The sequence below is a fragment of the Microcebus murinus genome, chromosome 10 (assembly GCF_040939455.1).
Source record: "Microcebus murinus isolate Inina chromosome 10, M.murinus_Inina_mat1.0, whole genome shotgun sequence".
In the NCBI taxonomy this organism is placed as follows: Eukaryota; Metazoa; Chordata; class Mammalia; order Primates; family Cheirogaleidae; genus Microcebus; species Microcebus murinus.
Window position 1 is genome coordinate 7,424,655 of NC_134113.1, and position 12,452 is coordinate 7,437,106.

Genomic DNA, 12,452 nt, shown 5'->3' on the forward strand with positions numbered 1-12,452 from the left:
CTATTAGTTTCTCAAAGCAGCGGCCTTCCCCTATCCCATCCCCTGGCGCTGAGCTTGGCCTCAGTCCTTTGCCTGCTTGTTGTGAGGCCTCGTGCAACCCTTCTCTGAACCCATGTGCCTCTGACTTCCTGAGCCAGCTCCTCTTTATCCTCGAGTCTGGGGCCAAATGTCTCCTGAGAGTACCCTTCTCACTAACTCCTCCCAAGTGGGCCTCCTAGGTACAGGGACCCACCTCCACCAACCTGAGCTGAGCCTCATTCATTCCCAGCCACATGAGAGGGGCTGAAGGACCTTCTTTCCTTCCTTCCTGATAGCAGTTCCCCTTGGTCTTGGCCTCCACCCCAGCTCCCACTCCCCAAATATCCACCTGTGTCTATCTCTAGGCCCCCAGGAGAGTGGCCCCCAGCACTGCCCGCCTGGCTGACCTACCTTGTAGTAGCGGGCAGTGTCAGGGACAGGGCCAAACTCCTGGGTGACAGCATTGCGCACAGAGTTGGCCTTGCCATTTTCAATGTTGATGGCTCCGATGAGCAGATTGTTGGAGATGTTGTCCAGGTGCCCACGGAACTTGAGCCAGGGGCCAGCAGCTGAGATGTGGTCCGTGGTACATTTCCCTTTGACCTTGGGAGGGTGAGCAGAGGGGACAGAGGTCAGGATGGAAGGAGATATCCTCCAGAGGCAGGCAGCAGGCCCCAGTGCCCAGGACCCAGGAGGGGGATGAGAGGTCAGGCTTTCGACACATGGTCTGTGGTCCTGGTGCTTCCACCCTCAGGACAGGTAGGCTCGGGCAAGGCTGCCACCTACCCCCTCAAAAGCCTCAGGCTGCTCAGTCTCTAGAATAGGACATTCTCTCATGCGGGCAGGCCACTCAAAGGGAGGACAGGTATATCTGTTCACCCTTGAGACCTAAGCCCCCAACTAAGATGCCCAGGCTGGAAGATCAGCCACAGGCCTCATACCGGACCAGTCCCATCTGTCATACAAGCTTAATACTGTGTCACAAGAGTGCCTGGAGACCCCTTAGTAAGCAGCATAAATTAATGTCTGACAGGGGTCTGAGTCACACCATAAAGGCTTGTGTCTGTTCGGCTTCCAAACACAGACCATACACACTGATGCCACCTGTGGGGACAGGAGGAATCAATGGCTTCCAGAGCCTGCGTGGGTATACCACAGGGTGGAGAGGTGCTGTGCAGCCCTCTTACCCTGCCTGTACTGTCCTCGCCTGCCCACACATGCTGGAGGTGGGCCTCGCCAGCTGCTGAGGACGGCACAGGGCCGCGGACAGCAGCTGGCCAGAAGCTCGAGCTCTGCCCAGCTTGGGGCCAAGGAGACAGGAACCCCGGGCTGCAGTGCCCTTCCTCCTTCAGCCTAAACTCCCTTCCTGCCCTCATCTTCATCTTAACACTCTCACCAGGTCCCCCTGGGCTCAGGGCCCCACCAGCTTAGGGCTGTCCTCCCTCCCCGCTGCGCTGCTGACCTTGATGAGGATCTGCAGATCTTCCAGGTCTTTGCCGTCCCACTTGTCAAAAGGCTCCAGGAGCTGCAGGCGCTGGCTGGTGGGGCTCACATCGACCCGCTGCCCGCTACTGTCCTTAGGGGGGTGCTGGTAGGTGTCCTGCCCTGGGTCGAACTCCTGTAGCAGGGGACAGGGATGTGCTGGGTGCCGTGGGCAGCTCTCACAGAAGGCAAGCTCCCCCCCACACCCGAGCCACTCCCGAACAGCAGGGGGCAGCGCTGCTCACCGCTTGGGGAAGTTCATCAGCATCGGGAGCCTCCAGCTTGAACTTCTTGCCATCCTTGCCTGTCAGGAAATCAGTCTCTGGGTTGAACTTGAGGGTTCCCGCAATGGCCAAGGCTGTGACAATCTGAAACGGAGGTGGCCAGTTTGTTGGTGAGCACCAAACATCACTCCTATGCCCCCGACCCCAGCAGAAGCCCAGACCAAAACTGAGACTGGAACCCAGGAAATTTCCATGTTCTCCCCAGACCCCTCCTCTCCTTGGATGCCAGGGCTGCAGGACTATCTCTGGGACCCAAGAGCAGTCTAGCCTCTCCCTATCCTGCCAGGCCCTGGAGCTCAGTGCTCCCCTAGGGCAGCCGGCCGGGTCTCGCAGCTGTGTGCTCCACCCCTCAAAGGTGCCCTGGAGAGCAGTCCCTGGCACAGAAATGCTGGTGTGATGAAAATGTGCCTCAGTGGGCAGCAGCCTGGAAACATGGAAGGGGCCATTCCTTCACTCATTAGCAAGCAGATACACACTCCACTCCAGAAAGCCTGGCTGACGCTGAGTACCCACCAAGTGCCTGGGGCACTCAGCTCACTCGTGTCCACGATACCGAACTGAACTCTCACCCTGGGCCAGAAACCTACATGTTCCACGTGCTTTTCCAGGTAACCCTGACAGGATTATTGGGACACAGAGAAGGTAGATAACTTGGCCACGCTCATACAGCTAGTTTGAGGCAAGGCTGGGATTTGTCCCAGGCAGTGAGAGTCTAAACTGCACGCTCATAACACAAAGTGTACTAAACAAACACCTCATAGTCCTGTGACACAAGGAAGACCCAGGTAGGATAGACCAAGGGAACATGGAGCTTGGGGGCTGGGAGGGCTTGGGGTCTGGTGCTTTTGCCCCAAGCCCATCTCCCCCACTTCTGACCCGCAGGTGCAGTCGGAGGATAGCACCAGCTGGGCAGTCTCACCTCTGGGGACGTGACGAAGGCGTGGGTCTCGGGGTTCGCGTCGTTGCGGCCTGTGAAGTTCCTGTTGTAGGAAGTGACGATTGTATTCTTCTCTCCCTTCTTGATGTCCTTTCTGCCAGGTCAGAGGGGACATGGTTAAGGATATCTAGCCTTGTCACCTAGCCTGTCCTGAGGCCAAATGAGCCACATTCCCGCAGCACACACCTAGCTCATGACAGAAGGTTGCCTCCTCCCTGGGACCCACACACGGAGTGGGAGGGAACCTCGGGATCGCTGGGCCTTGCCTGAGAGCACACGTAGACAGAGACAGAGCCAAGACACGCTCTGAGTTTCCAGATTGGGACCACTGCCTCTTCTCAAATGGCTCTGTGAGAGCTGCCGCTGTATCCATTAGGATGAGACCTCACTGGCTTCTTCCTGCCAGCCCAGGCCCCGCCAAGCGGCCACTTAGTGCCTCAGTTGGGCTCTTCCTTTTTCGAGCCCAACTTCCCAGTCATGCCTGACAAAGTCCAATATGCAACAGCCCCTGGAGCTAGGGGCCTTGGGCCTGAGTCTCTTCTCGGTACCCTAATAAGATCCTCCCTCAACTTCTGGGGCTCTGTACCCCCGTGCACAAGGGGCTCTCCTATTGAAGACGTGCCTCTCACCTGTCCCACTGGCCAATGCATGGGCCACAGGCATTGGCCAGGACGATGCCGCCCACATCCCTCAGGATCTGTGCCTGCAGGGTGAGAGGAGGACAGGGAACTGTCAGGGCTGGTGAGTGGGTGATGGGAAAGGGTAGTTCAGCAGCTTGCAGGATGGAACCCTACAGCAGCCACTGGGACCGGCACCAGCCCTGCCCAAACAAGCCTGTGGCTTGTCCCACCCTGACTCCACATTGCTCAGCAGTGGGGGGTGGGGAAGGGGCAGGGGTACATGGGCACTCACGTAGCCGTCCCGCTCAATGGTGGCACGGATCTGTTCAGAGCCTGGAGTGATGGTGAATTGAGACTTGCACTTGAGTCCATGGGCCAGTGCTTGCTTGGCCACAGCTGCCGAGCGCCCCATGTCCTCATAGCTTGAATTGGTGCAGCTGCCGATCAGGCCTGGTGCATTGTGGGTGGTGGGGTCAGGGGTCAGGAGGAGAAACTGAGCAGGGGTCTCCACCTGACCTCAAACTATCCAGACCTGGTCAAAAGAATTCACCATCTAGGCAGGGCGTGATGGCTCACACCTATAATCCTAGCACTCTGGGAGGCCGAGGCGGGAGGATCAATTGAGCTCAGGAAGAGACCAGCCTGAGCAAAAGCGAGACCCTGTCTCTACTAAAAATAGAAAGAAATTAGCTGAACAACTAAAAATATATATAGAAAAAATTAGCCAGGCATGGTGGTGCATGCCTATAGTCCCAGCTACTTGGGAGGCTAAGGCAGAAGGATTGCTTGAGCCCAGGAGTTTGAGGTTGCTGTGAGCTAGGCTGATGCCACAGCACTCTAGCCCGGGCAACAGAGTGAGACTCTTATCTCAAAAAAAAAAAAAAAAAAAAAAAAGCACAAGAAAAAGAAGTATAACCCTTTTTACAACAATATCATGTGCATGTGTATTGGGAATTCACGCTAACGTATTAATAGTGATCCGGCCAGGCACGGGGCAGCTCATGCCTATAATCCTAGCAGTCTGGGAGGCTGAGGCTGGAGGAACATTTGAGCCCAGGAATTTGAGGTTGCTGTGAGCTACAATGACGCCACTGCATTCTACCTGGGATAACAGAATAAGACTCTGTCTAAACAAAACAAAATCCCAAAAAACAGTAATCCTAGTTGGGTGGGGGTTGATAGGAGATGCTTTCTTCTTCTATACTTTCCAGTAGTTTCCACATTTTAAAAATTGCTTTAGGTCGGGTGTGGTGGCTCACATCTGTAATCCCAGCACTCTGGGAGGCTGAGGTGGGAGGATCATTTGAGCTCAGGAGTTCGAGATCAGCCTGAGCAAGAGCAAGACCTCATCTCTACTAAAAAAAAATAGAAAGAAATTAGCTGGACAACTAAAAAATATACATATAAAAAATTAGCCGGGCATGGTGGCGCATGCCTGTAGTCCCAGCTACTCAGGAGGCTGAAGCAGTAGGATTGCTTGAGCCCAGGAGTTTGAAGTTGCTGTGAGCTAGGGTGACACCATGGCACTCACTCTAGCCTGGGCAACAGAGCAAGACTCTGTCTCAAAAAAATAAATTAATAAATAAAAAATAAAAATTGGTTTACAACTAGGGTAATGAGAGTTCTTTTAAAAAAGAGAATCAGACAGGGCATAAGTGGCTCACACCTGTAATCCTAGCACTCAGTGAGGCTGAGGTGGGCAGATCACTCAAGGTCAGGAGTTCAAGACCAGCCTGAGCAAGAGCAAAACCCCATCTACTAAAAATAGAAAGAAATTAATTGGCCAACTAAATTTATAGAGAGAAAAAATTAGCCGGGCATGGTTGCGCATGCCTGTAGTCCCAGCTACTTGGGAGGCTGAGGCAGTAGGATTGCTTGAGCCCAGGAGTTCGAGGTTGCTGTGAGCTAGGCTAATGCCATAGCACTCTAGCTCGGGCAACAGAGTGAGACTCTGTTTCCAAAAAAAAAAAAAGAGAATGAGTTATTCAAAAAGACATTAAAAACAGAATGATATTGCACTGTCTATAAATATCAAGACAGTTTCTCATCAATTCAATTTTTTTCTAATTATTAAACCCCAAAGATTTTTCTAAGTTTGCTTCAAAGAATAAGGGTGAACATATTATATTGCACTCATTTTATGCCAGACACTGCAGAAAGCTCTTTTCACATACTCTCAACTCCTTCCCACAGCTTTAAAGAGGTCAGTATGACTACTGCTCCTGTTTTTCAGATGGGGAAGCCATGCACTGACAGTGACGCAGCCTGCTCAGGGTCACCTGCCTATCAAGTGTCAGGGCCAGGACTCAAACTCAGGCCATTTGGCTGCAGGGTCCACACTCGCACAGCCACACCGTCCTGCCTCCCGACAGCAGCGATGCCAGCGCCACTGACATGCCAGGATGTCTGCATATGTAAAGCATGTAAAGTCAAAGTAGCATGGCTGGAAAGATGTCTGTAGAACAGAGAAGCGTGCACATGTATAGAAACACAGCACACGTTTCAAAAAGTTCCTAAAGCTTTTTTCTGGTTATGGGTTGACATTAGGGGTGTTTTCTTGTTTGTCAATATTCTCTACAATAAGCATATTTTTCTTTTATTCCAAGAAAAAGTAACTTTAAAGATGATAATAATAAGTCTTTTCAGAAAGCGCCCAGTTTAGGAAGTGCCACACAGTAAACACAGGTGATTGTCTACAGCCCTGGGCAGAGCCATGGACCCTGAGACCTTCTAAACCAACAGGTGGAAGGTGCTCACCCACTCGGATGTCCACAGGCCATCCTTCCTTCTCTGCCACAGCACCCACTTCTGCCACAGGGTGAGCCAGGTCAGGGGTGAAGGGCCCATTGATATGTGGCTTCAGCTGAAGAAACAAAGATGCAAAGAACAGAAAAAGAGAGGAGGGAACAAAGGTTGGTGTGTGGACAGCCTCTGTTCACTGCCTTACCATGTCCGAACAGGGGCAGCCAGCTACTGTTCTCATAGCTCAAACCTCATCATGGCAAATACCTGAGCAGTCGGCGCTATACACGCACCAGCTCCTGGGCGCCCTCCAAAACTACAAGGCTGGTCTTATCTCTATTCTGCAGATGAAGGGACTCAGAACCTCGCTTAAGGTCACATAGCTAGGAGACAGCAAGGGTATGGAATGGATCAAGGCTGTCGCTTCATTAAGTCCACCATGTCCCACATGATGTTGCTTTTGGAATCTTAGGACAAAAATGGACTTAACAGCCAGATGCTTTACATGTGATAATACTTATTAATAAATGTGAAGCACTTAGCAAAGTGCGAGGCACACAGTAATCACTCAGTCAATGTTAGTGACTGTTACTACATGAATTAACTCATTTAACTCTCACAACTGCCTTAGGTTTTACCTAAGATGAAAGCAGTCCCATAGAAGTTAAGCGATGTGACCAAGGTCACATAGCATGAGTGGCAGAGCTGGGATCTGAACTCCTGCAGACTGGCTTCTGTTCCTCCAGCCTGCCTTTGCTCGGGCTCTCCAAATGCCTGGTCTGGTCTGCAGCTCTCAGGCTGCCATACCCAGCTCAGGCCTTGCATTCTGAACTCTGAAAATGACGCAAACCCTCCAGGGTGAAATCTCGGCTTCTGGTAAAGCAGAGATGGGGCACACTGACGTCAGTTTCTGATTCACCAGGCACAGCCACCTCTGCTCTCCACATGACCAAATCTCCCTCATCCTCACAGCACCTCCATTTCAGCTAGATTCAGGCAGCAGTTTGCAAGGGTATTGGGAGACCAAGGGCCCACAAGCCCTGCTCAGTATACAGGCAGGACCCGTCGTGGGCCCCCAGTGCCAAGAAAGTAGGGTCCCCATTCTCAGAAATTCCTTGAACCCAATCCCCTTCCTCACCTCGCTGAGATTAATTTCAATCAATTGGTCATAATGGCAGCCAGGGTCAGGCACCAAGTGATCCTTGAATTCATCAGCTAGATTGGCAATCTCTGAAATCAATAAGGAAGGGGAGTAAAGCATGTGAAACAGGAATTGGTCTTGAGATTTCATCCTTCCACCCACCTGAGCCATAGTTACCTGGCACCTGCAAACAAACACCAGGCCCTGGGCATTGACTAGGCCAACAAAGGACCAACGTGAACTGCTCAGGACACTGTCCCTGCCCTCAAGGAGCTCACGATCTAGGGAAAGAGCTATCAGTGAACCAAAAGTCCTAGCACTCTGGGAGGCTGAGGTGGGCGGATCACTCAAGGTCAGGAGTTTGAAACCAGCCTGAGCAAGACCGAGAAGACCCCATCTCTACTAAATATAGAAAGAAATTAATTGGCCAACTAAAAATATATACATAAAAAAAATTAGCCGAGCATGGTGGCGCATGCCTGTAGTCCCAGCTACTCGGGAGGCTGAGGCAGGAGGATCGCTTGAGCCCAGGAGTTTGAGGTTGCTGTGAGCTAGGCTGACGCCACAGCACTCACTCTAGCCTGGGCAACAGAGTGAGATTCTGTCTCAAAAAAAAAAAAGAAAAAAAAGTGAACCAAAAGTTATCACAGAATATGACAGAGTCATACACGAGAAGCACTGGCTAAGGTTCAGAGTCTGGGAAGGCTTCCTGGAAATGAAGAGCTGAGTTTTTTTTTTTTTTTTTTTTTTTTTTTGAGACAGAGTCTCACTTTGTTGCCCAGGCTAGAGTGAGTGCCGTGGCGTCAGCCTAGCTCACAGCAACCTCAAACTCCTGGGCTCAAGCGATCCTCCTGCCTCAGCCTCCCGAGTAGCTGGGACTACAGGCATGCGCCACCATGCCCGGCTAATTTTTTATATATATATCAGTTGGCCAATTGATTTCTTTCTATTTATAGTAGAGACGGGGTCTCGCTCTTGCTCAGGCTGGTTTTGAACTCCTGACCTTGAGCAATCCGCCCGCCTCGGCCTCCCAAGAGCTAGGATTACAGGCGTGAGCCACAGCGCCCGGCCAAGAGCTGAGTTTTGAAGGAGGAAAAGTCACTTGATAAAGAAAGGGAGGGAAGGGCGTTCCAGGAAGGACTCCACTGCTCAGAGCTTGGAAGCAAACAGGAGCTCTCACCATGGCCACTGGCCTCTGGCTCCACCCAATCGTGTCACTCAGCTCCCTTCATAGGCTCCAATGCCTGACTTCCTCCTCTGAGCTTCACAGAAGCCCGCTAGAACCTCAAGGGCGTTGGGGGCAGGGAATTTGGGAAGGTGGTTCTAGTTCCAAATGTTTTTCCTCCTCCCTTTGATACCCTTTCTATGGCAAGAATTATAAAAAGAGATCCATGTCATTTCTGGAGCTTCCTGTAGGGGGCAGCAGGGGACCGGGCTGAGAAGGATCCTTGGTGAAACTAAATTCCAATCCTGAGGCAGTGCCATCTCCAACTTAGGGAAGCTGAAGAGAGCTATAGACACCCTACTCAGAAACAGTAACACATACTTTAGGGGTTTCTCAGAGCCTCTGAAGCCAGTCTGCAAGCACCAGCTTAAGGACCCCTGCCCTACAGGGAAAGGCGCAGCTCTCTCCTGGGGAGGAGCGCGCAACATGGCTGTTCTGCCCACACCAGCCTGCCCCTGCCAGCTCACCTGCCCGGCCTGTCTTGCTCAGGTATTTCTTCATCCTGTGGTTGTAAGGGAATACTGAAGTGGTGGCCCCGATTTCTGCGCCCATGTTGCAGATTGTCGCCATGCCTGTGGAGAAATAGAGCCCATGGGCTGCCTAGGCAGCAGGGCGAGGGTCTCACACCTGCTACATGGGCACACACGTCACACCAGGGAGTTGTGTCACTTCTTCCCTCGCCCACAGAGCCACCTAGTGGTAGTGGGCAGACTCATCCCTTGAGGCCCAGTGAGGGAGGGCCCAGAGCTCATGTCACCACCACCCCACCCTCACCCCCTGCACAACCCACTCAGAGCAGCTGCTGGATAGCGTGACAGGACACAAGATTCAGCCCCAACAAGACCCATTGTTCTGGCCGGGCGTGGTGGCTCACGCCTGTAATCCTAGCATTCTGGGAGATCGAGGCGGGCGGATTGTTTGAGCTCAGGAGTTCAAGACCAGTCTGAGCAAGAGTGAGACCCCGGTCTCTACCCAAAATAGGAAAAATTAGCCGGGCATGGTGTCGCATGCCTATAGTCCCAGCTACTCAGGAGGCTGAGGCAGAAGGATTGCTTGAGGCCAAGAGTTTGAGGTTGCTGTGAGCTAGGCTGACGCCACCGCACTCGAGCCTGGGGAATAGAGTGAGACTCTGTTTCAAAAAAAAAAAAAAGACGCATTGTTCTAGTTCTGGGCCTGGCTATATGCTGAGCAGACCAGACAGGTGCCATGTACTGAAGGGTGACATGGCCAGACACTGCCCAGTTGGCTTGTTCCAAGTCTCCCTGGATTTCTGATGGCCCAGGCATTGAGGCTAGTCACCAGGAGTGATGGGTTGGAAGGGGCCAGCTCCTACCTTGTCCTGGAGATACCAGCCGGTAATCTCTAATCCATGGGAAGACAGTGAGACTCAAACTCCAGCCCAGGGAAGACGGGAGACTACAGCTACTTCCTGCATGAAGTCCTGGCTCTAACTGCCCAGCCCCACTGCTGCCTCTGTCCTCTCTGGGATCCTTCTGAATCATTAAACATGGCCCAGTGCTATAGGCAGTGACAGGCTGGCTCAGCCCCTAACTCTGTGGGGACACCGGGAAGTTACCTGCCTCCTTGAGGGGATCTCAATCTCTTTATCTGTTTAATGAGGGGTGTGGACCAGACAATCTCTAAGGTTGTCTCCAATCTCCCTTCTACCTGTAAATATCCATTCTAAGTCCCCGAAGGCCATTCACTGCTCTGCTGCTAACTGCCCAGCAGGCCCAGTGCAGGCTGGGGGCCGGCCACCTTCCTCACCAGTGCAGGAGATGGAGTCGACGCCGGGCCCATGGTATTCCACGATAGCACCTGTGCCACCCTTCACTGTGAGGATGCCGGCCACCTTCAGGATCACATCTTTGGGGGAGCTCCAGCCCGAGAGGGAGCCCGTCAGCTTCACGCCAATCACCTGCATGGGAGGTAGGGCGAGATGGCCATTATAGGTCCTGTGCGCCGTGTGCCCTGTCCCATCCAAGAAATCGTAGAACCAACCTGCTGGCCTTCCCATTTCTGCTCATTTCCCCTGCCTCCCTCCCAAAGAGATTTGAGTCTGACCTATTCCCTGTTCCCTTCTGGGCCCCACAGTCTCCCAGTCATCTGCACCAACCACCCCCTGTAGCCAGCCCAGGAGGAGTCCTTCCCTGCCCCTCACCTTGGGACACTTCAGCTCCCAGGGGATCCCAGCCATGACATCCACTGCATCAGCACCCCCAACTCCAATGCAGATGCCCCCCAGGCCACCACCATTGGGGGTATGGGAGTCAGTGCCAATCAGAAGAACCCCAGGGTATGCATAGTTTTCCAGAATAATCTGAAAAAGAATCCAAGATCTTAAGTTTAGAACCCCTTAACAGAAAATGGAGGTAGGGCCCAAAAGGGCCCTGCAAAACTGCCCCCACTGACACTGGCTACCCCAGCCATGCCCAGCGGCTCCTCTTGATGGGCCTACTTAATTCCAGCCATCTTCAGTGTGGCTGAAAAAAGCCAGAGTCTTGGGAGCCAGGCGGCCTGGGCTCATGAATAGCTCTGACAGTTCCTGCTATATGGCTTAGACCTTTAAATGTCTCCCTGTGCCTCAGTTTCCTTGTTTGTAGCATGGTAATCAAAACACTCGCACCATTATGACCCTAGGGTGTGGCAAGAACCAGGCTCAGGGCCTGTCTCACGGGTGGCCTGTCCACAGTATGGAGCACACTACCTGGCTCCTTATCAAGGTGGACAATTCACTCAGGAATTGCTCCAGCCCCCACAAGGTGCCATCCCAGGCAGCTCCTTCCTGGCAAGGGTGACAGTTTGAAAGGGCAGAGCAGTGATCCATTGCTGGCTCTGGTTTCAGAGCAGGGCAGTGCTGGGAGCTCATGCAGAGGTACTGGGGACCCAGGGGAGCACAGTCATGAGCTTTTCCCCTGCTCAGCTGAGAAGCACAGACAAGAGAGGAAAAAGAAAAGCATGGGTGATGCCCACTAACTGCAGCTCCTGGCGGTGGCTCTGAGAACTGAAGTGACATCCTTAAGGAAAGATGATGACTTCTCTCATCACCTGTCCTAGGTCACAGCATTCCCTTCATGGGGGTGCTTCTCCTGGCTGGGGGTGAGCATTTCCCCAGAACCATTTGACAAGAAAAGAAGGAGAACTAGATGGTCAACACCCCAGTGTGGCCTTGCCCGCCAGCCAGAAAGCCCTGGGTCTGAGGCCTGGCCCCACCACCTGCTACTGGTTTGTGGGACCCTGGACAAGTCACTTCACGTCTCCAAGCCTCAGTCTCCTCTTCAATAAAAAATAGCTGACAAGAATGCCCACCTCCCTGATGTCTGTGATGACTAAGTGAGATCATGTCTGTTAGAAGATCTGGATGGGAAGAACAGGCCAACAACACGTAACTATTTCATGTCTCCAGTCCTCCCTCAGCCGTGTATCATGCAAAGAATTCACACTAGTTAATCCCTAAAGCTCCTCAAGGTAATAAAAATCTGATCCATTAAGACTGGACACATAGACTCAGAATTTGGGGTGGTTCTATGTGGTGCAGGCACAAGTGTGGTTCACATCCAGAAGGGAGAGGCTATGGAGACCTGAGGACTGCTGAAAATGTCACGATGAAGCTGGTTGTGACAGTGACCTTATCAGTCTGTGGGTATGGCTAGGCAGCTGGGAGGGAGGGTGGGGAAGAAGTCTATTTTAGGCTGGACTAACACCTGTAACTTAAAACTGGAAATTTAGGCATCTATCCACATAACACATGTACACTAAGGACCTACTCTGTACTGACCTGGCCCGAGGCGCAGGGCTAGAGAGGAATAAACAAGCCGCAGGCCCTGTCCCATGGAGGACACGGTCCAGTGGAGAAAGCACACGCTGGGAACATATGGGCAGGGACCCCACAGAAGACGACACAAGGGAGCCCCAGTGGTGGGCACGGGGAGGGCAGGGAGGTTTCCCAAAGAAACCAACCTGAAAGCTGAATCAGAGGACAGTCTGTTAGGGCAGTCGAGGA

The 12,452-nt window shown here is 52.6% G+C and overlaps 1 protein-coding gene across 1 annotated transcript in view; it reads right to left on the bottom strand.

Moving 5' to 3' along the window:
- Nucleotides 1-12,452, bottom strand: part of ACO2 (aconitase 2) — a 48,709-nt gene that overhangs the window by 2,354 nt on the left and 33,903 nt on the right. The window contains exons 5-15 of the mRNA XM_076006965.1: nucleotides 10,611-10,769; nucleotides 10,217-10,367; nucleotides 8,917-9,021; nucleotides 7,222-7,313; nucleotides 6,099-6,204; nucleotides 3,634-3,791; nucleotides 3,351-3,424; nucleotides 2,704-2,815; nucleotides 1,746-1,868; nucleotides 1,481-1,636; nucleotides 430-621 (exon numbers count right to left, since the gene is read on the bottom strand). Coding sequence (XP_075863080.1) covers nucleotides 430-621; nucleotides 1,481-1,636; nucleotides 1,746-1,868; nucleotides 2,704-2,815; nucleotides 3,351-3,424; nucleotides 3,634-3,791; nucleotides 6,099-6,204; nucleotides 7,222-7,313; nucleotides 8,917-9,021; nucleotides 10,217-10,367; nucleotides 10,611-10,769 — 1,428 coding nt within the window. The remainder of the gene's footprint in view (nucleotides 1-429; nucleotides 622-1,480; nucleotides 1,637-1,745; nucleotides 1,869-2,703; nucleotides 2,816-3,350; nucleotides 3,425-3,633; nucleotides 3,792-6,098; nucleotides 6,205-7,221; nucleotides 7,314-8,916; nucleotides 9,022-10,216; nucleotides 10,368-10,610; nucleotides 10,770-12,452) is intronic.